This window comes from Cryptotermes secundus, unplaced genomic scaffold (assembly GCF_002891405.2).
Source record: "Cryptotermes secundus unplaced genomic scaffold, Csec_1.0 scaffold681, whole genome shotgun sequence".
NCBI classification, from domain to species: domain Eukaryota; kingdom Metazoa; phylum Arthropoda; class Insecta; order Blattodea; family Kalotermitidae; genus Cryptotermes; species Cryptotermes secundus.
The window spans coordinates 542,863-570,435 of NW_019737395.1; the positions used below are offsets into that span (position 1 = coordinate 542,863).

The 27,573-nt window shown below is 39.9% G+C and overlaps 2 protein-coding genes across 7 annotated transcripts in view; one reads left to right on the plus strand and one right to left on the minus strand.

Annotated features, from left to right (window-relative positions):
* The window catches only part of LOC111870354, a 130,258-nt gene extending 114,472 nt beyond the window's left edge, over positions 1–15,786 (minus strand). For all 5 annotated transcript variants that reach the window (XM_023862564.2, XM_023862567.2, XM_023862563.2 and 2 more), the window contains exon 1: positions 15,169–15,786. The gene's annotated coding sequence lies outside the window, so the exon portion shown is untranslated. The remainder of the gene's footprint in view (positions 1–15,168) is intronic.
* A 4,059-nt stretch (positions 15,787–19,845) lies between these two features.
* On the plus strand, positions 19,846–27,473 carry LOC111870362. Of its 2 annotated transcripts, none has more exons than XM_023862587.2 (6): positions 19,846–20,095; positions 21,271–21,423; positions 22,547–22,628; positions 23,717–23,857; positions 24,876–24,957; positions 26,803–27,473. In XM_023862587.2, the coding sequence occupies exons 1-4, from the start codon at positions 20,024–20,026 to the stop codon at positions 23,815–23,817; spliced, it is 408 nt and encodes a 135-aa protein (XP_023718355.1). In that variant the 5' UTR covers positions 19,846–20,023; the 3' UTR covers positions 23,818–23,857; positions 24,876–24,957; positions 26,803–27,473. The 2 variants fall into 2 exon arrangements, 1 of the variants encoding a protein (XP_023718355.1); XR_002843836.2 differs by lacking the exon at positions 19,846–20,095 and adding an exon at positions 20,866–20,952.
* The last annotated feature ends 100 nt before the right edge of the window (positions 27,474–27,573 follow it).

Consider the following 27,573-nt stretch of genomic DNA (forward strand, 5'->3'; position numbering starts at 1 on the left):
TAATAATAATAATAATAATAATAATAATAATACGCACACACTGCACTCAGAGGCTAATTAGCCAGCACAGGAACTTGTGTCAGCCGCTTGGTTGGGCATAGACTCGAATCTGGACCCAATAATCTGGCATGGAGACGCGGGATTTAGGTGCTTCTTCCTCTAACCTGCATCTGAAATCGCAGCTTTATGGAACTCCTAACCTGCCAATGTGTCGCTCCGACAATATTGATATTCCCTGCTAAGTTCGAAAGAAACACTACGCATGTCGAATGTTTAGTTTTGAATAAAAAGACTCTGCTCCCGTCAAAAAGTAAAAAAGACTGAATAACTTATCCAATTTATGTATCCGGCCAACTAAATAAGAAAGCCTTCCTGCAGCTCAGAGGAACATGTACGGGGCTGCTTCGTAGAGTCGCAGAGTCAGAGCTGTAGTCCTCAGTTAACCACCGCGCTACGAACACCTATCGTGGAGTGGAGGTGTACCTCGGAGCTAGAGAGAGGCGAATGGTTAACTTCACGCCCCCATCCGCCTTCCACCAGAAGAAACATTCCCCGGAACCCACTGAATATATACATATATTCATTTATTTTTGTACCTATACCAAAGTTCTATTAAAATAAATCAAATTTTAAATATATTCCTTCTTTCTGTAGCTCTTTTCTTAGTCCTTTCTTTCGTTTGAAGTACAGCTGCTACACGATTTGGGCGAGGCGTAATGAAGCTGAGGACTTTTTCTGTTTACACGTTGCCGTGGATATGACGTCATTCTGTTCCAATGCATGTTACTACGCAAATTATTAATGACGTTTCTCTACACCATTCGTCAAATGCATTAATATGCGTAGTTTGCTTTCAAGGCTTGAGTACGAAGGTGTGTGGTTTAGTCCCGGTTCGGGACATTTTCTCACAGCCTGCTATATAGAGGACGGCCTAACAACTTCTCGTCCACAGCATGGCGCAATGTCACTTTATTTATTTATGAACTTATTAAAATCGAAGAGTCATAATCTAGTTGTAAAGATAAACAAGCCGGAATGTTCCCACTGTCTTCTTACGTTTCTTCGCAACATATTCGAGTCTGGCTGAAAGGTGACAACACTTGTGCAATTACTGAATTATTTTCAATAACGATAATTTTGAAATCAGATGTTTATATTGCCAGTCCAATATACACGATATTTGTACTTGGCAGAAATATTCGCACATCTACACGTAAAGAGAATAACAAAATGTAAAGCAAACCTCCCAGGAAAGCAAGTTTCTTTTAGGGCTGCTTGAGCCTTGACATAAATTTGTTAGTGGTGCTGGCTAGAGCTTGCATGTCCGGGGTCAACTCTTCTTTTGAATAGCTCCCAATCTTACAAATCACACAATAAAGCACAATCCACCCGGTCTCCCACCCATTTCCCAAGTCTTCCAATCAAAATTTTGTACGCATATCTAATTTCCAAATTGCTTGCTTCATATCTCATCCACCTAATCTTTTCCATTTAAGAACCCCGAACCCCAACAAAGTGAGATTGAGAATACAACTATGAAGAACATGGTTAGTATTTTCTCTAGTGCCACTGTAGCCCCCTCTTTTAGGTCCATACAACCTGCTCTATTTTTTCGTCCTCAAAAACCCTCGACCATTGTTCTTCCCTGAGATTGAGAGATTTAGTTTCACACCCATATGAATCTAGAAGTAGGATTCTAAAGCGTCATTATCACACTGGGTATCACGTATTTTCCCAAGAAAATAAATACAATTAAAATAGAACATCGCCATGAATTTTCTAAAATCCAAAATATGTTTCGCCAGTGTAAGTTAAAGCGTATATTTGGAAAGTCGCCCATATATCCAGTCCAATTGACCTCTGTGAAGCAGTTAAATTCCTGTAAACAATTGTGCTTCCAAATGCTTCCTTTTCAATATTACATACCTCACTGGGTCTGATGTTTATTGATTGCAGATACAAACCTGTCTTTACGAAACCGAAAACTATTTTTCTAATATATTGATACTATAGAGGCCAATTAATGGGATCAGAAATTATTTGTCTTTTCATTTCATTAAATATTGACCACATCAGGAGAATTTTACACATCGCTATTTCCAACTGTTCATTACCACCGTCAGATACAAGGGAAAACCTAAATTTCGCACGTCCGCCATATTGTTATTTTGTATTAAACGCCGAAGTTTCCGTGAACAATTTCGGGATTACAAATTATGCTAGCGTGTTAGTGTTAATGTGGCTAGTATCACACCCATTTCACAAGTTTTCATACCGCCATGCCAGTGTTATTTATGGTAGAAAGTTGAAAGCATAAAGAAGCATGATTATACTAAGTTTCACAAAAATCTGGCGAATGGTTGTAGAGTTGTTAGGGGAGAGACACAGGGTCAATCGAGCACATGATGATGATTATACCACAAGCATATATTTTCTTACAGTATAAGGAGGATTGGCTAACAGTGTAAACTGAATGTGCTGTGTCTGGCATCTTCGGAACAAATTTCGTGGGCAAACATCGCAGCCAGGCTCCACTGAGATGCGACTCGGCCGGCACGCGAGAACAGAACTCGGCAGCAAGTGCTAGCTGCGGTCTCAAGGCCTCGCCATCTACGGTGATCGGAAGGGCACCAAGATGAATGAACAAACGAAACAAAGATAAAAGAAAAAAGAGGTAAAATGTTAAAGAAAGGATCAAGGATGAATGACACTGCGAACAAGGTTTTATGCTTGACAGAAGACGAAAAGGCAAAGGTCGTTTTGTACCATCTCACAACTTACAAAATACAGGAAGAGGAACATGGCATGTTAATTTCATGAGATCTGAGGTTGTCAAGGCGGCACATATGAAGAGCAGGCTTATAATCGTCTGGGACTTGAGTGCGTGTAGTCGTGCAGAAATTTACCAGTGTTTCAAAGGAAAGTTCTGCCTCCATCTTCAGGTTCAAAAAGTAAGTCAAGCTAGCACTCTCTGCTTGTGCTGATCAAGAAGGAGATATGGATGACATTAATACGGATGTTACGGTTCAACTGGCTCAGGACAGGATTCAGAGGTGGCCTCTTCTCAACACGGTAATGAACATTTGGGATCCATAAACGACGAAAAATTTATTTACCAAAGAAAGCGACAGTTTCTCGAGAGGGATTCTGATCCATGGAGCAAGTTTATTTGGGGAAATAGTTTGAGAGGACTGGGTGCAAAATAAACTGGCATAGAGTCATCTTAAATTTCAGGATTTATTATTAGCGTTGTTGAACTTTGGCCAGAAGCCAGAAGGAAAGAGACCACTGGGAAGACCAAGGCCTAGGTGGGCGGACAATATTAAATGGATCTTAGAGAGATAGGATGGGAAGGTGCGGAATGGATTGATCTGGCTCAGGATAGGGACCAGTGGAGGGCTCTTGTGAACACAGTAATGAACTTTCGGGTTCCATAAAATGCTGGGAAATTCTTGAGTAGCTGCAGAATTGGCAGCTCCTCCAGAAGGGCTCAGCTCCATGAGTAAGTAAGTAAGTAAGTTAGCTAGTTCGTTAATTTCAACTGCAGAAGTTACAATGAAAACAGCAAAGGAGGGTTTTCATGAATGGCGAAATAAGACAGCTAGATTTACCTGCCTGAATTCGCTGTACCCGCAGCAAGGGGTAAATTTAATTTTTCAAGAACCACCTCAGCTTCGCATGATGCGCCCCATTCCGAAGATAGTGCTTCTAAGGACTGAGTCATAGCTTCATAACAATCACATGAGCAGTGGAAGAAATTCCAGAAAAAAAAAACTAATCATATCCGTATAACTACGAGGTTTCGTTTGCAAAGGAACAAATAATCAATACAATTTCAGTCTATTGCAAACTCTTAAAACCAGCCAACCCAACGCCGGCACAAATTACGCTCTACGTGGCAAGGGATGAACACGGAGAATATGACAATGGTGAAAATACTTCAGTTTCATATTTAAGACATATCCGAAATATGCCAAGTCTTCACTGAGGTGATAGGCAGCGCTAACGTAGAGACCATATGCGCTAACATTAACAATGTGTTATGAGCAGTGAGCACAGAAATGCACTCTCTACCATGTAACGTCCACTGCCTTCCGCCAGAGTTCATCAACTTCACAGCTATTCTGACGAGTAGGTGGACAAACCTAAATCACACAGTGCATTCATCATTCGTTCCTATGAACTCGTGACAGCTTCGGGCACATTTAAATTACTCGTCCATAAAGATTTAGGAAATGCAACGACAGTAGAATACATAAAACAAATGCATCATACAAACTCAACTATAATTACAATCAACTCAATTACCCTCCTCTAAAGAACACAAATGCCGGTCACGGTAGCCGAGCCGTCTAAGGCATGTACTGTCTTCAGTCGCTTGGAAACCGGGATCGTGGATTCGAATCCCACTCAGGGCATGGATGTTTAGTTTGTGTGTGTGCGTCTTTCTGTGTTTGTGTACAGGTAGAGGCCTTGCGACAGCTGATCACCCGCCCAAGGAGTCCTACCGAATGTGTAAGATCTAGAAAAACCGAAGTGAACGGAGAAGTTCATGGAGGTAGGCCTAGGCCCACTGGGAGTATAGCGTCAAGGGGGAAAAAAAAGGAACAAAAACATTGTGGCCTTCAGAAAAACAAATTTATCCACAAGACATGAATTTATGGCCAGTCGATACCCACAGAGCTTTAATAAGTTATAAATAAAGGGGTTTGGGGTAGAGGCAAATGAAGTAACACCAACAATTTGAAGATTTTAGTGCAAGAAGGATTTAGTCGCTGGAAGAATACGGAAGTAAGCGTGTATTCGATTTGAATATGCATATTTTTAAAAAACGTTGTTTTGCAATTGTGTCTATTACATTGGCCTTGATATTTACTTACTACGAACACAGATCCACTTTTGTTAAGTTAATTGCAGTACAAGCAGACACATGCCACATAAGTCGGAAAATATTTGTCCATGCATTTTTGGTAAATATTCTCTATCATCATCATCTACTTCATAGTAGGCTTTTATTGGCCTGTCCCGCTTCAAACACAAACCTCACACTGCTTTCTCTGTCGTCCAGTATTCGTCCGCCTGGTGCGTAATTCTTAACATTTTGGGTCAGTCTTGAAGAGTCCATTCTTAAGATGTGATTATTCCACTGTTCTTATAGTCCAAGATTCTTTCTTCCGAAGCTCATATTCGTAATGTATTGCGTGTTTTCGTATCGCGTACATGGTCTGTAAATGTATATCAAGCGACAGGCCTTAAAAAGCGCATTTCTGTTTCAATTCTCCTTCCTTTGGGTTTCTTCCCAGTTTTCTCTTCGATACACAAGCACAGAGGCTATTAATTTATGAAACATAATTTGTGTGAAAAATAAAATTGTTCGTGTGTTCAAGGAATTAAGCATTACTCCATGAAGGCGTATGGGGTAGTCGATGTATAGATCCATATTTTCTTAAATTCTGCACTAGCTGGAGGTGGGAGGTCAACTTCTCGCCCCGGCCGCTTTAACCCCCAGGGGAACAGCCCCCGGTACCCACTGGATAGAAGGTTGGGTGGACGATTTGGAGGAGAGAAAATTCTTGACACTACCGGGACTAGAACTCCAACCCCTCAGTCGTCCAGCCAGTAGCTATTCGCTATACCGACTACGCTACCCCGGCTCCTACTTAATCTGTGTACCCTTTCTATATTTTTTAGCATTTTTGATAGAATACATGTTGTAGTTCCTGATCAGTTTTTTCGTCTCTTGGGGCATGAAATTCAGAAAATTATCACACCAACAATTTGTTGGTATTATGCACGATGTCCTGTCACTAACGCACTCTACCCTCATAGGTGCAAATACCACTATCCTCTGTACAAAAATCCTGTCCCTAATTCGTGATTCTCATTACCGTTTCCATAGAAATATGTATAATTCCCTGCTTGTTCAGCACCACCCCTATCTCATCTGACCTCCTGTCTCACTAAATCTAGTTTATACTTTGCTAACTGTCTTGCAACCGTAGTCAGTGAACCCGCCCTACAGGGACTCCTTACATTCAACGTGTCAAATATCATACATGTTTTCCTTTGCTTAAGTCTCTGCAAATAATCCGTCCAAGTTCGAGACCCCGTGCAACACTTCTTAACAAGCTTCTTGTACGGCTAGGATTTCTGAGCCCCACGCCCAACTCTCAAACTGGAGGACCACCACCTATCGGCTCTCCGCTACTCCCTATTCAATATATTCGCAGCTAGCCTCCATTTGTGCAGGCCGTCTCCTATGTTCACAACCTGAGGACGCGCCATGCTGTGGCGACAAGGGACCAACCTAACATGAGGCCATCAGTTAGCAGTCACCTAAATATGTTATGGAATAATGCAAATAAAACAACTGTTTAAGAATTGCAACCCCATTGACGGTTTTATTTTATTGGTAATTTTGTATTATCACGCGACGAAAGTTTGAGAAATCTACTACATTTTTAACTGGGGGAGGGGGAAAATTTCTCCCATCCTCAGGCGGGATTAGGGTTGGGTACCGATATATAACTTGGGTTTTAAAAGAGAGATCTTTCAGAGTACTATTGTACCGGCGGGTGAAACGACCTTCGGTTCCGTGAAAACAATGGCATTCTCTTTGTCTTGCAGACCAAACTGTGTCTGGTTTGAACTACCCACATCTGCGCTGAACAATTTGCATAGTTGACACTCTATGCTGCAACTCTGTGGCACTGTCAGCTGGGGAGGAAGCGCTGTAAAGTTCGTGCTGTACAGCACTAAGTCTGGATCTCGTTAGCACCAATGGTGATAAGACAGAGTAGGTCAGAGATTAAAGAAACACATAAAGTGCCGGTATCGATGTATCGATAATATCGATCTTCCATATTTCCACGAACCTGTCCCCTAGTGGTAGAGGCAAGGGACAGTTGCAAATGGATTGGAAACTGCTCTAAATGTTTAACATGTGAATAACCGAACGGTAACTTTAAACTTGCCGGTCACGGTAGCCGAGCCGTCTAAGGCATGAACCGTCTTCGCTCGCTTGGAAACCGGGATCGTGGGTTCGAATCCCACTCAGGGCATGGATGTTTAGTTTGTGTGTGCGCGTTTTTCTGTGTTTGTGTACAGGTAGAGGCCTTGTGACGAGCTGATCACCCGCCCAAGGAGTCCTACCGAATATGTAAGATCTAGAAAAACCGAAGTGAACGGAGAAGTTCATGGAGGTAGGCCTAGGCGCACTGGGGCTGTAGTTCCAAGAAAAAAAACTTTAAACTTAAATGAAAGGAGGTAAATGGTACAGCCTTCGAAACTATTTCAACTACAAACTCTTTAATCCATTCTTAAATGTTGTATTCAAATATCGGTTCTTTCATCGGCCCATTCATGTCTATACACACGCACAAAGGAATTCCTGCATACCTGAAGATATTGATATTTCTTATTTCTCTTTCTAAATACGGAAATTCTCAGTCAATCAGTTACCAAATTCCGTTGGTGCAGTCTCGATCCAAAGACTTTCGCCTGTAGCTTTCAAATATTTAATTTTTAGTTGCTCATTTAACGACGCTGTCAGTATTGAGGCTATATAGCGTCGAATGGTGGAATGACTATTTAAAATGAAGCATTTGGAGGAATGATGATTGTCAGGAGAAACCGAAGTACTAGCAGAAAACCCGCCCCAGTGGCCCTCTGTCCATGACAAAACCCGGCCGCCCCAGTGGTAAGCCGGCGACTAATTACCTGAGAAATGGCGCGTACTCGATACAACTACATCTCATACAAGGCCGTTAAAAAATGTAATTATTCTGAGAAAAAACGGGTAAAATTGGTTGCACTTCTCTCGTGCGAATATTACAGAAATTTAGGAATGAAAAGCATGGTTTCCACATAATTATACCGGTGACTGTGGAACCTTACTCCTTAAGGATAATTGGGGACATAAAAACAAAAACAAACTCCGTGACTTTAGTCCTCAAGAGAACTATACCGAGCGAGCTACCGCCGCTTGTCGACGTAGTTAGTGTCAAATTTAACGGATAGAGGGTGTCGGGGTGTCAGCGCAACAAATCCCCAAGGTCGTTAATTTCGATTTTCTGGGACATCATTAAGGTGAAAATTGGCGTTCCCCATCAGCCGCGAGGGCACGAACTGGGTCGAATCACACAACATTTCTGTCAGCATTATGCCTGCCAGCAACTCAGCAGAATCAGGGAACTACCAGATATTACGTACAAGTGACAATCATCCTACCGCGACTTTCGGTGCCTCCAAATGGAATGGTTCCTGCTTTCCAAGAACAAAGGATGATATAGAATTTACTAACAGAGGTCACGAAGACCGTCCAGGGTCGGCAAGTGGGAGGGACCTTGTCACTGCAGGTACTAATGCAGTGTCGCCCTTGGTCTTGTCCTGCTCAATTTCACACCGGTAGATCGGAGTGATACAAATTAGCCGACGTTCTCAGAAACGCAACAAACGCATAATGTCCGTCTGTCTATCTGTATATTTCATCTCCATAAATACACAACTTGTAGACAGACTAAGAAAAATAAAATACATCACATAACTGCGTTTCAAAACATGATCTCACCGAGACCTGCGGCTGAGTAATTCGCATTCCTTCGTAGTCTGAAGGAGTATGGTTCGAATCTTGGCCGGCAGACCGCCTTTACTGAGTCTTTCGTCGTCTCCTTCAGTACCTCCAAGCAAATGCTTCGATGTCACAGATATAATACATAACCCACGAATCAATCAATTTGCTCTTCAATAAGTAAGTAAAGGTATCCCCGCAACAGGCCTTGCAGGCCCATAGGGTTGTGAGATGTTGAGGTTCCCACTTTTTCTAGACAATCGGCTCATAGATGGCGGCAAGGTTGTCAGCCTTACACGCCGGCCGCCCTTTACTCCCAAGAATATTCCTGGTACTCATTTCTGTTAGAGGCTGAGTCGACCCCAGGGCCATAGTGCGGCTGGAAGGATTAGCTCAATTGAAAAAAATGCAACGACCTCATCGGGACTTGAATCCGCGACCTTCCGGCTTGTAGCATAGTACCTCAAGCAACTACGCTACCGCGTGCCCCTTGCTCTTCAGTACAAAACAAAATCATGTACAAACATAACAAAATCATTCAAAAGATGATTGTGAAGTCGGAGAGGGAACTGTTTAACTCACTGAGGGAGAAAGGAAAAGAAATAACAAGCCTAGAATTAATTTATATCTAGGGAAGTTCTGAACTCACATCCCTCCACTGAATTACGTTTTGGTCCGACTCCGTCCGTAACTCAACGTAACACTGAACGATGTCTGAATGCAAGGTCAGGGCTCAGACACACTGTCCTATGAACTTAGGCATTAGCGGACTGTTTGTAACACGCTGCACAATTCAGAGTGGTTCATGCTTAGGCCTAATGGAAGCCATATCGGATTAAATCACACATCAATGGCTTGTCTTGTGAAATCCCGGATATAAATTCAATAGTTTGACTTACTTTTGTAACACATTGCCCCCTGGTTTAATTAGGGACCGTTTCAAGACGACTCACTCTGTCGTAAAAGTTGGGGCGTTCTGTATTTTAATATAAGGCGCTGTTCATTATATCGTACCTGCAAGACTCTGGAACCTACCTTGCAGCCAAAACCGCTGAGCAGTGTTGAAATCTATACCCTACTTTTCGCCATCAAAATACATGTCCGATAACGGAGACATACTTTACTTCTCTGCATGTACCGTATAAAGCCAGGTGTGGGCAGTCAATCACGTGTCCCGGCTACCGTGCTGTGATACCAGTCACACGTGATTCTGAGATGTGGAACGTAACTGTCTCCCACAGAAAGAGCAGCTACCGCACATTTACAAGAACAAAGACGTGCTATAAAACTTACTCTCAAAGATGTCTCCACCTTGTCGTGGTGGTGAGGCTTGCGTGACTCTGTGACATGGAGAGCTATGCCGGCGGTAGTTTAACTACCGGTAGGGTCACCCATGCCGGAAAGGTCAAAGGGTAGAGTCCAGATTAAGAGAGATACCCTGGTCTTCCAGGTTGGGGGTTGGGTATAAGGCTAACAACCTTATCCTGTAAAAAGAATTTTCTTCAGAAACCTAACAGCCAGCCTTGGGTCATCATCCGTGGGTCCATTCCTATGGCAGCACGCATTGGTTGTAGAGACTGGTTGTAGAGGAGGCCAAGACTAGCCCAGGGCTGTAGCGCCAAGTGGTAGGTAGGTAGGTACTATAAAACTTCATCTAGATATTTTTGTGAGTGATTTCACGTGGCTGTTCGTCTCTAAATTAGGAGTATTGTGTCGCATAGTACGATGACCGAGGAATGGTGGATTCGAAAGGATTTGGAATAAAGTTACTGTGATCAAGCCGAGGAGCTATCCGGGTATTTACCTAGAGGGATTGAGGAAAGTCATAAGAAGCCTCAGTCAGTATAGTCGGTGTCCTGGTTGAGATTCGAACTAAACACTTCCCACATACAAGTCTGAAGCTTTACCGCTAAGCTAACCTCATCGGTTTCGTTTAGATAAATCACAAAGTGAACCTCGTAACAATGAGCTTAGGCAGTCTTCTATGATTCAATGTTGCAAATAAAGGCATCGAAGGTTATTTCGACCTTTCTGACCGCGCCCCGAAAGGTTGATTTTTCGCATCAACGAAGACATTTGAATAAGTCAACAATGGCGCAACGTTTCTATTGCGTTACGCCACTTCAAAATGTGTAACAAATATTCTCTTGTGGCCACAGAACTTTCAATAGGAACATTGTAGCTTGTAGACCGTTGCCAAATAATGACCCTGTAAACAACACATATTGACAGGAAACAGATTCCTAACACGCACCAAAGGACTAACTGGGAAGCGGTGTTCTCTACCCGGTCCGCGCGACAGCTGCGTGACGTTACAGTAGAGGAACTGTTGGAAGTGGTGTTTTGTATACGGTCCTTACAGAGGCGTTATAAGCAGGACAAGTCTAGAGTTTGTTGTCACAGTAATAAAGTCTGGTCTTAAGCCACAGATGGATGCTTTATTCCAAGACAGAGTGGCCAACTGACCGTCGCCTTAACATAATTTTGAGTTCCTTGTGAGACAGTCGCCGGCCAGTAAGGGCGTGAACACGGAAGCTGAGGAAGCTATTGCGTCCGGAGCCATTACCAGGCGACAACCATTGAAGATAGCAGACTGACAAGACTTAGTGTCTGCTGTAATGAACTACTTATTGTGTGAATTAGTGATACCTCTATAGTTACTTCTAGTTACGATCTGTAAGTGTCCAATAAACCCAATTACCGGTCCAAACCCCGTCTATAGTCAGTCTATCACGTAATAATATTTACTTAACCACGAAAACATGCGGTTAACAGGCATACCCATACTGCTTTCTAACGCGATTTCGTTGTGACATTCTGTTCCGTCGAAAGTGAAGGAAGAAGGTGAATTGGCTGCCGCTTTTAGGTAACTTTGTTGTGCGCCTATTAAGTTTCTTCAATCCTTCCGCACTCGCGAAACAAGTCGAGAAGCACTTGAAGAATTTTCATGAACTACGATATTACATAAATTTATGCTTAATTGTAGAATCGTTTCATTTTTTTATTTAGACAGAACAATTTTAACGTCCGCTTTCATCAAGATATACATGAACTCCTGCAGGGATCTTAACCGTATTTCGCTAAACATTTATCACAGGAAGAAATGTTTCGAACAAACCTTTTAATCTGTTTGATTCCTTTACTGTAGTGTGTAGTGATCAATTATAGAACGTTGAGGAGTCGGCATGTTATAAATCCTTCTGCCAAACGCGTCATTTAAATGCAGGCCTACACGGTATATTTTTCAATCTTGTTAAATATTACTCCCAGTTTGTTACGTTTTCTTCTCGAAAATGTGTTTTTTTTTCTCCGAACGGGCTCTTTGTTTCATCAGTCGCCTTAAGTTGGGGTTTCCCACTGTAGACTTGCAGTAGATCTTCAGCATCGCCCACAAACCTGCTCATTTTGAATTTACCCGGGATAGCTAGGCTACAGACTGGACGACCAAGGAAATGGGATTCGATTCGCAGAAGAAACAAGAGGGTTTTCCCTTTTCCGTAAAGTCGAAACCAGCTTTTTGGCCCACCCAGTGTGTTACACAATGTGCAGCGGTGCTAAAGCGGCAGGGGCGTGAATCTGATCACTCACCTCCCTAGTGACAGGGTTAAGAATGGTGGAGCTATTTCCACTTCCCCATATGTGTTCATGGCGTGGTGCTAAATTAATTAAGCCCGGGAATAATAACAGCTTGTTACTATTTCGCTAGCAGGCTATTTGACAGCGCTGTCAGTACGAAGACTACATAGCTTCAAGGTTTGTTGTTTTTTACTGCTAGTGGGTTGGGACTAAGTCCCTTGTACTGCGGCCACTTCTGGCCTATTGTATCAGCCCAGATGATAGGTGAGGGTGATTGTGGAGCAGTTGGTGGAATGAAGATTGGCAGTACTCGAAGAAACCCGGCCCCAGCGCCACTTTGTCCACCACAAATCCCTCTTGCCCAGACCCGGGATCGAACCCGGGCCGCCGCGTCGGATGTTTGTTGTTACTACTAATTTGTTCCAAGAGTAAATCCATTTCATAAATATAATTTTCTATATCTTTTATGGAAGTGAAGAAATTGTAAGAAATACAAAATTGCATAATTCAAAAACAGAACTGTAACTTAATTCGGGGTTTGCGGCTAGCTCTTTTATGTTTTTCTGTTTGTTCAAGTTTAACTGCCTGTCAGCAGAATGAAAACAGTAGCCTTTAAACGGAAAATTATTACAATAATAAAAGATAAGTCGATTAGGCTACGGGCAGCAAGACTGGGGCATCAGTGTTCGATTCCAGGCTGGTTCAAATTTTTCACTTCTCCACAGAGTCCAAATGGGCTCTGGGCCTTCTGTCCAACGGGAACTGGGGACACTTCATGGGATAAAAGAGACCGAGTTTTGAAGATGATCACTCATTTCCATGTAGTGCAAAGATTAAAGAATGAGTGAAGCAATATCTCCACTTCCCCATATATCTTCATGGCATGGTGCTTAACTAAGCAGAGCGAAAACTTTACTTTTTGAGATATACTAATCAATAAATTGAAACTGCGTTAATATAAATACTATTTAGGAAGTTCAGAAATTCCAGATAACGGGAGAGGTGTCAAAATTGCAAGTAACATCATTTACCTACTTACTTGCTTATATACTAGGGCCGCTTCATAGCTCAAGCTGTTAGTCGCTGGCTTCCCACCGCGGCGGCCCGGGTTCGATCCCTGGTCTGGTTAAGTGGGATTTGTGGTGAACAAAGTGTCGCTGGGGCAGGTTTTCTCCGAGTACTTCGGTTTCCCCTGCAAATCTTCATTCCGCCAATTGCTCCACAATCACCCTCACCTATCATCTGGGGCTGGTACAATAGGCCAGGAGTGGCAGCAGTACAAGGGACTTAGTCCCACCCCACTAGCAATTAAAAAAATACTTACTTACTTAAGGAACTGAGCCCTTATTGAGGAGAAGCCAATTCTGCAGCTACTCAAGAATCTCCCAGCATTTTATGGAACCCGAAGGTTCATTACCGTGTTCACAAGAGCCCTCTACGTGTCATTTACAGACACCTGGGTAAAATAATATCCATGAGTCTATAACCAAAAAAACCACATAAGAAATATACAAATATACAAAACACATGTACAGACCCAATGGAGTTCTCACACAGGAGAAACCAAGAATACACAGTGACTACACACAAGGCTATTTAAGGATAGATAAGTTATCTTCCAGACAATAGGTGTTCATCAACAGAGTAGAATGAACGTGTATTTAAGTATCGTTTCAGTGCTGTTTTAAATCACGCCTTTTCATTCATAAGACCTTTGAGATCTTATGGCAGGCTATTAAAAATGTTGATCCCAGCATAATACTATACGCTTTTCTGAAAGCACGAGAGGTTAGCAATTGGTTTATGAAGACAGTGTTTGTGTCTTGTGTTAACACTGTGTACATCCGCATTCGTCTGAAAATGTTCCTCGTTATTTGTAATGAAGTTTATTAATTAATATATATATATATATATATATATTCACAAGGAAAACTTAAGATCTGTAGTCTCTTAAATAGATCTCTACAGGAATTACGGGATTTGACACCCATCATGATTCTATCAATTTTCTTTTGCAATCTAAATACCTTTTTACTGTCAGATGAATTACCCCAGAAAATTATTCCATACTTCATTTAAAGAATGAAAATAAGGAAGATAGATTGATTTGAGAGTGTCGATGTTACTGATATGTAACATGAATCTAACTGCATAACATACTCTACTTAACTTTGGGATAAACTGATCGGTATGATTTTTCCAGTTTAAATTATTATCAATTTGAAAGCCAAGAAATTTTGTGTTTACTCCCTCTTCCATATATTTATCATTATATCCAATGTTTAATCGATATTGTGGTGAGTTTTTGTCATAAATTTTATTACATTTGTTTTCTGTAGGTTCAGGGACAGCTTGATTTCAGAAAACCATTTACTCATTTGCGAAAGAACCTTGCTCGTTAACACGCAGAAATCATCTAAATTTTTACCAGAAATTATAACACTAGTGTCATCTGCAAATATTATAGGTGTTGATGAGGTCCTTAGTGTAGGAGGGAGGTCGTTTATATAAATTATGAAAAGCAAAGGCCCAAAAATTGACCCCTGTGGAACTCCATGTTTTATTATTCCCCGGTTTGAGTAGGTACTTTGGATTGAATTTGATGATTTTATTTCAATCTTTTATTTTCTATCTGTTAGGTGGGATCTGAACCAACTTAACATTGTTCCTTGAATGCCAAAAAAATGTAATTTAGTTAATAAAATTTCATGATTTACTCAGTCAAAAGCCTTTGCCAAGTCACAGAGGCATGCAAAAGACTTCATGTTTAATTCATTAATCAAAATCTGATCACCGTAAATTAAGAACGGCGAAACTGTCTCAGTTCTCGTAAAAAAAATAAAACGAATAAAAGTACACTATACAAAATTAGTTTAAGTACAACTAATTTATCTATATATACGTAAACACTAATTTTGTATGCTTTTTTTTTATTATTATTTCACTACATGAGAAAGTGGTTTCGTGTGTTTGCAATCTCTGCCCTAAATAAACATGACTACGGGTATGAAGGTGATACTCACGTGGGTTGCAGCATCAGTCGGCTAAAGCTCTCGATTACTTCGTGGCGTGTATCTCTTTTTTCGTACAGTTGATTTCAAGAAGATATAACCGTCTACCACTATTACTGCACTGTAGCACTAATAACTTGAACAATTCCGGTGTGTTGATATTAGTTCAGAACTAGTAGGCGCTAATAGGTAGGTGTCGCGTGCGTAGGCAGTGTTGATAACACATCCTCCTGCTTTCGCCATATGACGTAAAAGTGTTCGTTTTTCTTACCGAAATAAAGTGTTTGATTGGCACTTGTTTTCTTTTCTTTTCTTTCGCCAATTATTGACTGTCTATATTCACATGGCTTTCTATATTATTTAACGCTTTTCAATATGAAATAGTCTGTTCATATCTAAAGAACTGTGAGTATTTCATACATGTTTTAGTATATTCCAAATTCATGACAGCTAAGATAAAAGGAACAAAAAATCTTAACGCCGGTTTTTGACCTTGCAATCCATCAGCTTCGCGGCTAACTGTATTCAGTACCTCGAGTCATTTAAAACTAGCAACTGTAATTTTTTGTATATTGAGGTAGCTTAAAACCATTGCACTGGAACCAACACATCCTGCCTTTCTCCAGTAACGTCCAGTCACCAACTGGCAGGCAGACGGCAGCCGGCGGATAGGTAGGAGCAGGACGCTGCTACGACTGAATGCGGTTGGGCAACATTTCGAGCAACCTACCCGTATCCTGCCTGATCTACCCCCTCTCCCCATCATCCGCCTACCTTCACAGTCCAGCAACCTAAAAAGGGAAAAGAGACAATATCATAAGCGATCATAAGACACCAGCAGACAGCATTTCATATTCTAGAAGAGGTTGAAGATGGGAAGGCCGGTCAATGATTTCTGATTATAAGAGCAGCCAACGTTTTTCCGAAGTTCATAGCTCTGTATTTATACTAAACCATATGGCAGTAGGATAATAAATAGGACGGAAACACCTGATACAGTTTAAAGATCCAATGAAAGTAATATCCATTCAAAACTCTAATCTCGTGTAACATAAAGGACGAATAATTTATACGTAAATATGGAATAATTTACAGATTGACATTTTGGTAGTAGAAGCAGACGCTCCAACTCAAAACCCCCTAATTGCATATGATCCTGAAGAGTTCCAGCCATTTTGCATTCTTGCATTGATTGTAAGACCCATCTCAAAGTTATCCCTATCTCTTTCTTTCAGTTATTCAACTGACTGCTTTCTAAACGGTTTCCCCACCAAACTTCTATGTGCAGTTCTTCTTTCATCTATCCCAGTAACATATCTCCTGACTATGGGTGATTTACAGTTAAGCAAGCTCTCTGGTAGAAGAATCCAAGGACTGGACAGCCATTAGTACCAATGGCCACTACTGGATACGATGCTGACCCAGCTTTTCTTCCAGTCATCAAAATATATTTCACTTATGTCCGCTTTAATGCCGTCCTTCCATCTCCTTCTGAGTCTATGATCCGAGCTACATATGCAGCCCATCAATGAGGGCGGATACAGTTATTTTTCAGGGGAGTAGCTAGAAAATTTGCATACAAACTTAGGTTTGAGTCACTTAAGAACATTTTTTCTGGTCTCTCTAGACTCTAGAGTCTAGAGTATGCACGATATACTAACAAATTTTTAAAATATTTTCAATTTCTACTATTAATATTTGGTATATTTCCTTCTTTTCTTCAATTTTCATCTTTTACAAAAATCCATGGGCTACAGATTTCCCATTAACACCCCCCCCCTCCCTCCATTACTGATGCCAACTGTAATCTCCTCAATATAACTATTTTAATAACAGTAGGTGAACTGTATAGTCCTAAATTTCATAATATAATATCCTAAAGCATCCATTTATTTCATCCCTCTTAGCTCCAGATATTTATCTGAGCTCTTTGTATTCAGATGCCTGCAATCGATATTCTTTGGTAAAAAGAAAGACAGTCCATGAGTAGGTCAACATGTTTGAAACTGTACAATTGACAGACACAGATATGGAGTAAAAGGGACAAAAAAAAAGGAAAAAAAAATGTTTGCTGGATATGCATGATTAAAACATACCAACCTATAATAAAAAGCTCAATATCTATAATATAGCTGCATTAGTCCTTACTGGGGGCATTTAAAGAAAATTGGGTAAAGATGGGTAGCCAAAAGTGATCTGGAAATAATAAAAACAAATATTGTAAAGAGTAACAAGAAGACCACTGATATAATGATAAAAGAATATATTTTGAGGCCAGCACAGGCATTAAATTGGTTAGAGCTGAAGGAAAAGAAATGACAATAGAAAACCCTTTCCTATAACAAAGATTCTTTTGAGATGGAAAATTGTGTCACTGATTTCACCGGATGTTAGAAGCCAGTCTATTCTGGGTTCAGTATGGAATCATCTAGCCATATGGTAGAAACATAGAGGCAATTAATTTAGATGCAGCACACATGCTAGTACAGCTATAGAAACGAGATCATATCTGTACTGTTATAAAATGGCACAGAAAAACGCCACAAGGAGTGAAACGTTTCTCTGATTTTTTCTATTTATTGACTTTTCATAAACTGAACAGATTATAAAGATACACTGAGAAAGTAAATGTAAGTTTAATAATGTACTTGTGAGCAGTAATTTCATTATGTTGGCCATATTACTGTCTTCAGCATTGAACTTGTGAACATTTACATATTTAAGATTTTCAAGGTTCATTATATTGCTTCAGATATTTTATTATGCTGGCCATATTATTGTGTTCAGCATTGAACTTATGAACATGATGTGTATTTATGTCAACCGTCTTACGGTGCACACAATTTCACCTTTCTCTTCACTTTTACACCACATGTTTCGGCACTAATGTCCCGTCTTCAGGTGTGTCTCTATCCACGTCAAACTACTGCACTGCGTGCCGTCACTTCTCCATCATAAAATGACTAAAATGCGTATTCGTCATGTATAACAACAAAGTCTAAATACTAAAACCTTTCAGGATTCGTCATCCATATGTCATATCTCAAATACGCGAATCACACCAATCCTCCTCTATGGGAGCACTCTTCCTACATTCATGTGTGTATTGTGCTCTGTGTTGTGTGTATACATCAGTACAACACACGCAGTCACAAGAGAAAGACACAACACATGAATGTAGGAAGAGTGCTCCCATAGAGGAGGATTGGTGTGATTCGCGTATTTGAGATATGACATATGGATGACGAATCCTGAAAGGTTTTAGTATTTAGACTTTGTTGTTATACATGACGAATACGCATTTTAGTCATTTTANTAGAATGAAGACGTCATGGCATGCAGTGCAGTAGTTTGATGTGGATAGAGACACACCTGAAGATGGCACATTAGTGCCGAAACATGTAGTGTAAAAGTGAAGAGAAAGGTGAAATTGTGTGCACTGTAACACGGTTGACATAAATACACATCATGGACATGATTCAGTGCAACAGGACGCTAAAATATAACATTATTATTAGAACTTATGAACATATATATATCAGACTTTCAAGGTTCATTATATTTGTTCAGTTAATTTATTATTTTGGCCACATTATTATGTTTAGTATTGAATTTGGAAACATGAGCATGTTTCAGATCATGAAGTTTGTCAGAGTTCTGCAATTATTTTATTGCTTTTCATATATTATCAAATGCAATCTTAATCTTGTTAACAAGAGTGTGTATCAGATTCTCAAGTTTCATTATACTACTGAAATTAATAACAAATGGAAACCTCAGTACTATTACTCCCTATACATGATTTATAACACATTAATGTAACTGAAAAGCTATGTTCTATATAGCTTTCAAGTATAAGTTGTAAGCAATGTTATGAAGTTGAATACAAGTATCTCTGATGGAAACAGAATTTTCTTTCAAGTTTACCCACCATCAGCTTTCCTAAACACAAGTATTCTATATATGTTATAGTTTAAATGTCCATTGCATTTCAGTAAAGGGGTGTTGAATTGATGTAAATGAAATGCTCTTATTTTACAGGCACTGGTGAGAAACTTTCTCCCGATAAATAATGTTGCAACCTGATATCTTGTACTACAGAGGTTCTTACTCCATTGTGTGTTTTCTGTTTTCGAAATGAGTTTGATATCATGTAACTCATGCCCCTCCATATGGTTTTGAGTGAAGTGATATAAAACTCAGTTCAAAAACAAGAAACACACAATGGAGTAAGAACTTCTGCAGTAGAAGAGGCCAGGATTGCAACATTATTTATTGGGAGAAAGTTTCTCACCAGTGCCTGTAAAATATGAACATTTCATTTACATCAATTATTATTTCTAGCTATTCGTGTGAACCAGTGGTTCTTTGGAAGGGAGCAGTACACAAATGCTGGTGGTATGATAGCATGCTTTCTTACCGACAGTTCAGGTGGTATGATAGCATACACTCTTACCGACCGAACACTCGGCACTGGAGGCAGCCAATCCGTAGTGTGGCGGCAGCAGTGATGCTTCATGACGTCACGGTGGCTATGTCGCCGGCCAATAGCATTGAGTTACCACCCCCTGTCATAAGTCGTGCAGTATGTACCCTGTCGCTATCGGTCGCTATCGACCATATCGACTGAGCTATCAATCCAGTTTAAAATATACAAATATTGCATTTTCTTTTATCAAAGTTCAAAATTAGTTCTGTTTTTGCTCTTGTAGTTTAATGGCACTCAGCATACGAGAGCGGTGTGATGTTGACTATAAATTATTTTATAAACTGAATAATTTGGTGTTTCTACAAAATTATTAGGAGCTGTATAAGAAATTCCTGAGAGATCGATCATGATCGATCATCACCCTTATTGATATCCAAAATGGCAGTTCGTTCAGTGGTTAATGATGTTTTCACTCAAGTTTTCATCGATGATAGTAGTGAAACAAGTGAGGTAACAAGTGCTTGTCATAAATTTAAAATACTGTGATAAAAAGTGCAGTAGATACCACATTACCATATGCAAAAACTTAACCACATCAATAACCGAATACAGTCGCGAATAGAAAACAATTACTCTATGAAGAAAGCAGTCTTCTGGGATTTGGCACCGTGTATATGTGGTGTTAACCGACGTTTCGGAGGAACGTATCGCCCCCATCTTCAGGGTTGAAGAAAAAGTATAAGTAAATCTGCAAGCGACAACACCGTGAGACACGGTCAAACAGACTAAATAAAGAACATACCGTTGAGCAGAGAACGGTATGTTCTTTATTTAGTCTGTTTGACCGTGTCTCACGGTGTTGTCGCTTGCAGATTTACTTATACTTTTTCTTCAACCCTGAAGATGGGGGCGATACGTTCCTCCGAAACGTCGGTTAACACCACATATACACGGTGCCAAATCCCAGAAGACTGCTTTCTTCATAGTCACCGCCGTGAAAGCCTCAAATCTTACACAATTACTCTATGCACATTGTGCGCATTCCCGTATTATATATAAATTTAAAATAGAACTCAGATCAGCACAAAAAAAGTATTGAACTCCTATAAGAAGAGATAAATACTCCCAATCGTACAGACTCATTTTACGTCCGCATTTCGAACTTAAAAAAAAAAAAAAAAGGGAACTGCGTTCTTATGTTCATGAATCCTATGTTCAGCATCGTTCATGTATTATTTATTCTGTTCAGGCTCCCTGTGTGTTTGTCGCTGCTCATCTTTAATAACACACAGGGAGCCTGCGCAGAATAATACATGAACGGTGCTGAAAACAAGAAATAGCTGCTGCAGCACACGTAAGCAGAGCAGGTATCCCTGTGATTTAAAACTTAAAATTTTAAACTGGAATTCTAAAATCAAATTGACGAGCGTATGTTGGCGAGATTTTAAACAAAACTGACAGGCTGGTGTTTTAGATTTTGTACTGTGTGCAATGAGAGACCTACGTAGTGAAAAATACACCTAATGATGGCCAGTTATGGCCGAAACATGTAGTGTAGAGGAAGAAAAAACAAAGAACTACAACCAAATAAATTGTTGCATTCACGATGGCATTTGTATTATTACATATAGAAGAATGCTGTATAGCTACATAATTTAACTGTTTGTGATTTATGATGTTTGTAGGTGGGAGAGTCAATACTGGAGAGAAACTCAGAAGGAAACACGGAAGGTGGTTCCATTGTGCTGAATGCTACAGCAGAATTCTGCTGTACGTTGGGTGACATCTCCATGTATGGTCTGGCTGGCAACAGGGATGAGGACACTCAGGAACTACTTGTGAGTGCAATATAACCATCCACAGATAAATGTACACTCGGCAAGGCACTTTGATTTAGCATGTGTCAAGACAAGATACAGTCCATTGCCCATCTACAGTTATTTACTGCAGCTGCAACAGAATTAGAATATATTTTAATTACAGTTGAATTCCATGATAATGAATATATAAATTACTGAACTGGAAACATCCAGCAGAAATCCTAGAAATGAAAGCACTCATTATACAGTAAGAATGTGATAGATGAAATGGTAGAACCTTTTTGTTCATCTTCTTGACAGGTGGTACCTTCTGGAATAAAATGCCGTATAATTTGATGAGGTCCATAAACATTTTGAAGGAATGTCAGTGGACTTACAGGATGTTACTTCCCAGGAAATAGTGCCTTTCATAATCTCCTCTACAAAAATCTCAGACCAGCCTTTTTTCCCCATCTTTTATTTCTTTTTTCTCCCTGTGACATGTGCATGATACAAGGGTAGAAAAGACACTACTAGGAATTATATGTGAAATTGAAATAGGAATGAATAAATAGCTCAAAACATGACTAAATGAAAAACCAATAGTTCTTGTAATTTTATTAATTGCAAAGTGAATTGAATGTTAATCGTCACAGTATTCTCACTGCAAACTCAGAATTAGTTTGGCAGGTGTACATTGCTTGACAGAATGAGAGTATGTTTCTGATAAATCTGTAGTCAGAAGAATTCTGTCTTCTGGGGGAACATGTGACCTGAATCTTCAGGGCCAAAGAATAAAGGGAACGAGAAGCCAGCATGAAGCAGGTAGGAAGCTTGGCTTTGTTACCTGCCACCGCTTGTTTCTTGCTTGATTTATTCTGCAGCCCTGAAGATGGAGGCGACATGTTTCTGCAAAATGTCTGTTGACTTTCGACAGACTACACGGCATTATATCCCAGATGACAGAACTCTTCAAAACCACTGCTGTCAGAAGCTCAAATCCTGCACAATGTAGTCAGTACTTTACAGTGCAGTAATTTCTTATACAGTGTTTTATGGGTAAGCAGTTCAGATTTCAGTCTATCTCAAGGTAATTTTTAATTGGTAATTTTTGGACTGCGCATTTGTGTTCTACTAATCTCATACAAAATTTACATTACAGGACTTTGAGAGGGAAATGATTGAAGAGAAGAAATGTCAGGAAGAAGAAGATAAACATGGAACTTGGAATGAAGTTGAGATGGGTGAGTCATTAGCAGATTCTTTATGTACAGCATAGGCCTATTCAAATTAAGAGATATTGACACTTTAGTAATGGTTTTTATTGTGTGTTTATATTTTAAGTATTTCATAAATGGTGTACCATATTTAATCATATACTGCAGTTTTGTTAGGGTTTTTAGTAGAAACACATTAATCATTACTATTTAATATTAGTAGCGGTAGGATAGTTGGTTGAGGCACTATGCCACAAGTTGGAAGGTCATGGGTTCAAGTCCTGATGAGGTCATTAATTTTTTCAATTGACCTAATCCTTCCAGCCCTGGGGTCAACTCAGCCTCTTAACAGAAATGAGTACCAGGAATTTTTTTGGGGGGTAAAGTGTGGCCAGTGCGTAAGGCTGATAACCTCACCACCATTGATGGCCGATTGTCTAGAAAATGTGGGAGCGTTAATGTCTCTCAACCCTATGGGCCTCCATGGTCTGTTCAGGGATAGCTTGGCACATAAGGCTGACAACCTCACTGCCATCTGTGAGCCGATTGTCTAGAAAATATGGAGCCTCAACATCTCACAACCCTGTGGACCTCCGCAGTCTGTTACAGGGATAACTTTACTTTTCTTCTTTACCATATAGTGTCTTGGTATGTAATGAATGTCACTCATGAAGAATGCTGTCTTCTGGGATGTGGCACTGTATAGATATTGTGTAAACCGATGTTTTGGAGGAATGTATTGCCTCCATCTTCAAGGTATTAAAATCCACAGGTGAGGAACTAGCGTGAGCAGGTGGCTGCAGGCTAAGTCACCTAAGTTGTCGTGTAGCTGTCAAGTCTTCTCTGCAGCAGGTCTTAGGGAAGAGAGTTGTCATGGGCACAGGGATCGGCCACTTGCTTTGATTATGGAGTAGAGTAGGAGATTTTGAAGGGTAAAGAATATCTGAGCTTTGAATACTTTGTCATCTCCTCTATAACTGGATTGCAAGTCTCGTCTTGTCTCTCAGGATTGACCCACTTGAGTATTAGGGATGTGTACATGATGGTCAAGACAGAACAAAGTAAGCAAGACTAATTAAGGAATTTAATATACAGCATTGCTTTATCTTTTTCAGAGATGATGAAAAGTTTGGGCGTCACGAGCGCTACAGTGGTCCGACGTCAGACTTCAAAGAAAAGGAGGGCTCCAAACCAAATGTTAAACTCGCCTACATAGATGATGATGGACACTTACTTAATGCAAAGATGGCTTTCAGGTTAGCACAAATAATAGCATATCTGTTTTTAAGATAGGTCACACTGTGGAGGGTAGCCTGTCCAATGGTAGTACATTCTTTAGAGCAGAAAAAGTTTCCACAGTAATTGCCATTTTAAGAAGAAAAAAATCAAAGGAGGAAGCAGTTTTTTAGTGGAAACAGACAAGATTATGGGACTACCATGTTTACCATCCATGTGTGCCATCCTCACGATAATGTGTGAACAAACTGATGGATTTATGTGAAACTCTGCATTGTCATCGTGCCACTCACATGTTCTTTTAGTTGTCTACCATCAGCCATATTAACATCGTGAATGAGTTGGGAGCAACACTAGAGCCACTTAAATTAGGTCCTTAAGAAAAAGGTCCTGGGGTAAGCTATTATACCCATTCAGAAGGTTCTGAGTTCTATCCCCCCTCACATCGTTGTACAGATTTTTCTGCTCACAGATGATGCCTTCACATCTACCAGAGTTCAAGCTTCATGAATACAAAGGATACCCCCCCNCCAATGGGTTAGAGCCCATGTTAAATTGTAGGGTCCCTCTGCTGGCCAGTACTATCATGGGTGGTGAGATTATTGTCTTCCACCTCAGATGTTTTCGGTACAACATTTTGATATATACTTGTTGTTTTGACTTCCTTTTCTCCCATTCTGTATGTGACAGTTTGTAACTAGCCAACATATTGTGACATTTGAGTGTGTAAATACTACTATCCCATTGTACTTTTATTAAAATATTTTGTGTTAATCATTTCAATCCCTACGACGCTAATATGCTGTAGCATGCCCATTTCTGGTTATTGGCTGTATGAGTAAGTTGTGTTGGAAAATGGAATGTTACATATTTTTATTATTTCACAAAATAACAGATTGAACTCTATATGTATCACACCCTTTTTTCTGGCTGAAACTTCAGGATGAAAGGATTTTATGTGTTACTTGGAAATATGGCCACATTCTGTAAGATCCTAAAATACAGTGACTTTAATGTTGTCTCTATTTCTAATTTCAGATACCTGTCTCATGAATTTCATGGAAAGGGACATGGCAAAAATAAAGTGGAGAAAAGGATGAAGAAAACTAAACGGGAGGGAGTGAGTATCAGTCCAGATCTGGTCATGAGCTCTTATTTCTAATACAAGCTGGAAGGTCATGGGTTCAAGTCCTGTTGAGTCATTGGATTTTTTCAATTGACCTAATCCTTCCAGCCACACTATGGCCCTGGGGTTGACTCAGCCTCTAATAGAAATGAGTACCAGGAATATTCTTGGAATATTCTTGGGGGTAAAGGGCGGCTGGCACATATAGCTGACAACCTTGCCGCCATCTGTGAGCCGATTGTCTAGAAAATGTGGGAACCTCAACATCTCACAACCCTATGGGCCTCCACGGCCTATTACAGGGATACCTTAACTTTACTTTAGTATATTGTAGCAACCTGCTGCACTTCATTTAGTACCAAATTGTTTCACAGTCTCACGTGGAGCATGTCCTCTGTAAAACTTCCTAAAAGTTATTCACTACATGTTTCAACCTATAAGGTCATTATCAGATGTTTTAAAATTATAAATGAGGAAACTGGTGTGCTTCCATATTGTGATTGTTGGTCATCACTATGCGGTCCCTTCCATCCGCATGTATATATGAAGTGGTGGCTTGTTCTGCATGTTGTGTTATGCTGCGTGTTCCTCTTGCACTGCATAACACAGCAGGCAGATCAGCAGCCACTTTGTATATACATGCACATAGAAGGGACCGCATAGTGATGACCAGCAACCACAATATGGAAGCACAGCAGTTTCCTCATTTATAATTTATAATTTTAAAACACCTGATGATGACCTTATAGGTCGAAACATGTAGTGAATAACTTCTAGAAAGTTCTATAGAAGGACATGCTGCACATGAGACTGAAACCATCTGATGCTATTTCTAAATGGTGCTCCATAAGGAAGCAAATTTTAGTTATCATTACATGTCCATGATTCCACATAGCAGATAGATATGCATCCACACTTTTGGTGCGTTTATTTTCTGCAGACTGCAAATATACACAGTAGCTTCAGTCCTGGGAGAGGAGCGAATACTGCAACTTTGTGGCACGTCAGCTGGAGCCTCCTCATAAAACACACAGCATATTTGTTCCAATTGTCATTAGGCTAGTAGACATAGACACAGACCATGGGTTGGAAATTGGGAGAAATTGATGACTTCAAGCAGCAGACTAACTTAAAATTTGGCCAGCTGTTAGGATAATCAGTGACAGGAGCTGCAGATATTACAGAATGTTTAAGGGCAAACAGACTGTGCCCCATCTGAAGGAATTTTTTTTTTAAACAGATGAGCTCAGCAGACATCCACTCGGAACACTTAGCCTCTTACAGCAGAAGTAGAAAGAAATGCAGTCTCCATTCATGGTCCTTAGTGGTGGTAAACAAACATGAGTATGCTTTTTGTCTGCATTCATTGAAAAGAACAACCAGTTCTAATTAAAAAAAAATTGTATTCGTTAACTGACAGACTTAGACATGAGAACACAGATTACTAGATGAAACCAGTGAACTCAATTTAAAATTTGTCTAATCTTGACATTGCAATAACAGTAATTCATAGCTTTAACTTAAATGCTGAGTAGAAGGGAAGTCATGTAGTAATGTCGATAATGTCATATGGTGATTATACTGCTGCAAAGTAAATATTTGTTTTTCTCTGAGCATGTCAGACATTTGTAGATTGTACACTATAAAGTGTCATTTTAATTATGGATTGATTAATAAGACTTTCCTCCTTGGTACTGTGAAGCTTTACTAAAAATTTCTGTTTTTGATGCAAAATATGAAATTTCATTTTCAAAAAGAAAACCACCATTTGAGGTTTTTGTGAGATCTTCAAGTTTAACGTGAGCATTACTACATTTTCTTTATTTCTTTTTTTTTCAGGGCAACCATCTCAAAAACAAAACTGCAAATTCTTCATGAAATATGCTGGCATCAACTCTGAACTTTGGCATGGACTTACATTTTTATTGTTTCTTACTGTCTGGAATATCATCTCTGTTTTTAAATAAGACACAGCTTGCAGCTGCCAACATAGCCTATGTGTACTAGAAGGAAGGCCACAGAGTTCATGTCACATTCAAATGAGTACAGTGGTTCTCCTGCTTCCTTAGGTAACCTGTTGGCACCTGTAAGCTGAAAAGTACAATTTCTAGTGATTAGTTGCTTGCTTATAGGACTTGAGCCAGATGAAACAGCCTCTAAGCTAAATCAGACATGAAGTAAATATTATTTGCCTTTGTTAATTGCAATAGCAATATTGTATCCTTCCAAGGGAAGAAAGAAACCCTTGTTCAGTTGTAGACCAGTATGAAAAGCTGTAAAATTATACAAGCAACAAATCAGAAGATGTACAGTCTACTGCAAATCATTGTAAAGCACCACTGATATATCACTGAAACATTTGTAATGGGTTATAAAAGTAACTTGGTTCATCCTGGTCCATCACACTAGTAAACGTATATAAGGTTTTTAACGACTATCCAGTGTGACTGATAAAAGTTGTTTTTAATTTTTCATCCTTTACATGTTTCGGTCAAAACAACCATCTTCAGAAGGATATTATCAACACGTATGGAAACTACTGTTACATGTCATACATATATATGTTATATCTTTTAACTAATATTAAGATGTACATTGATTTGTTAAAAC

What these genes read in the sequence shown, in the direction of transcription:
- LOC111870362 (XM_023862587.2), top strand. Translation starts at nt 20,024, where the DNA reads ATGGCAGTTCGTTCAGTGGTTAATGATGTTTTCACTCAAGTTTTCATC. An exon ending in AGGACACTCAGGAACTACTT is followed by an intron (nt 21,424 to 22,546) that starts GTGAGTGCAATA and finishes TTTACATTACAG; the next exon opens with GACTTTGAGAGGGAAATGAT. An exon ending in TTGGAATGAAGTTGAGATGG is followed by an intron (nt 22,629 to 23,716) that starts GTGAGTCATTAG and finishes TATCTTTTTCAG; the next exon opens with AGATGATGAAAAGTTTGGGC.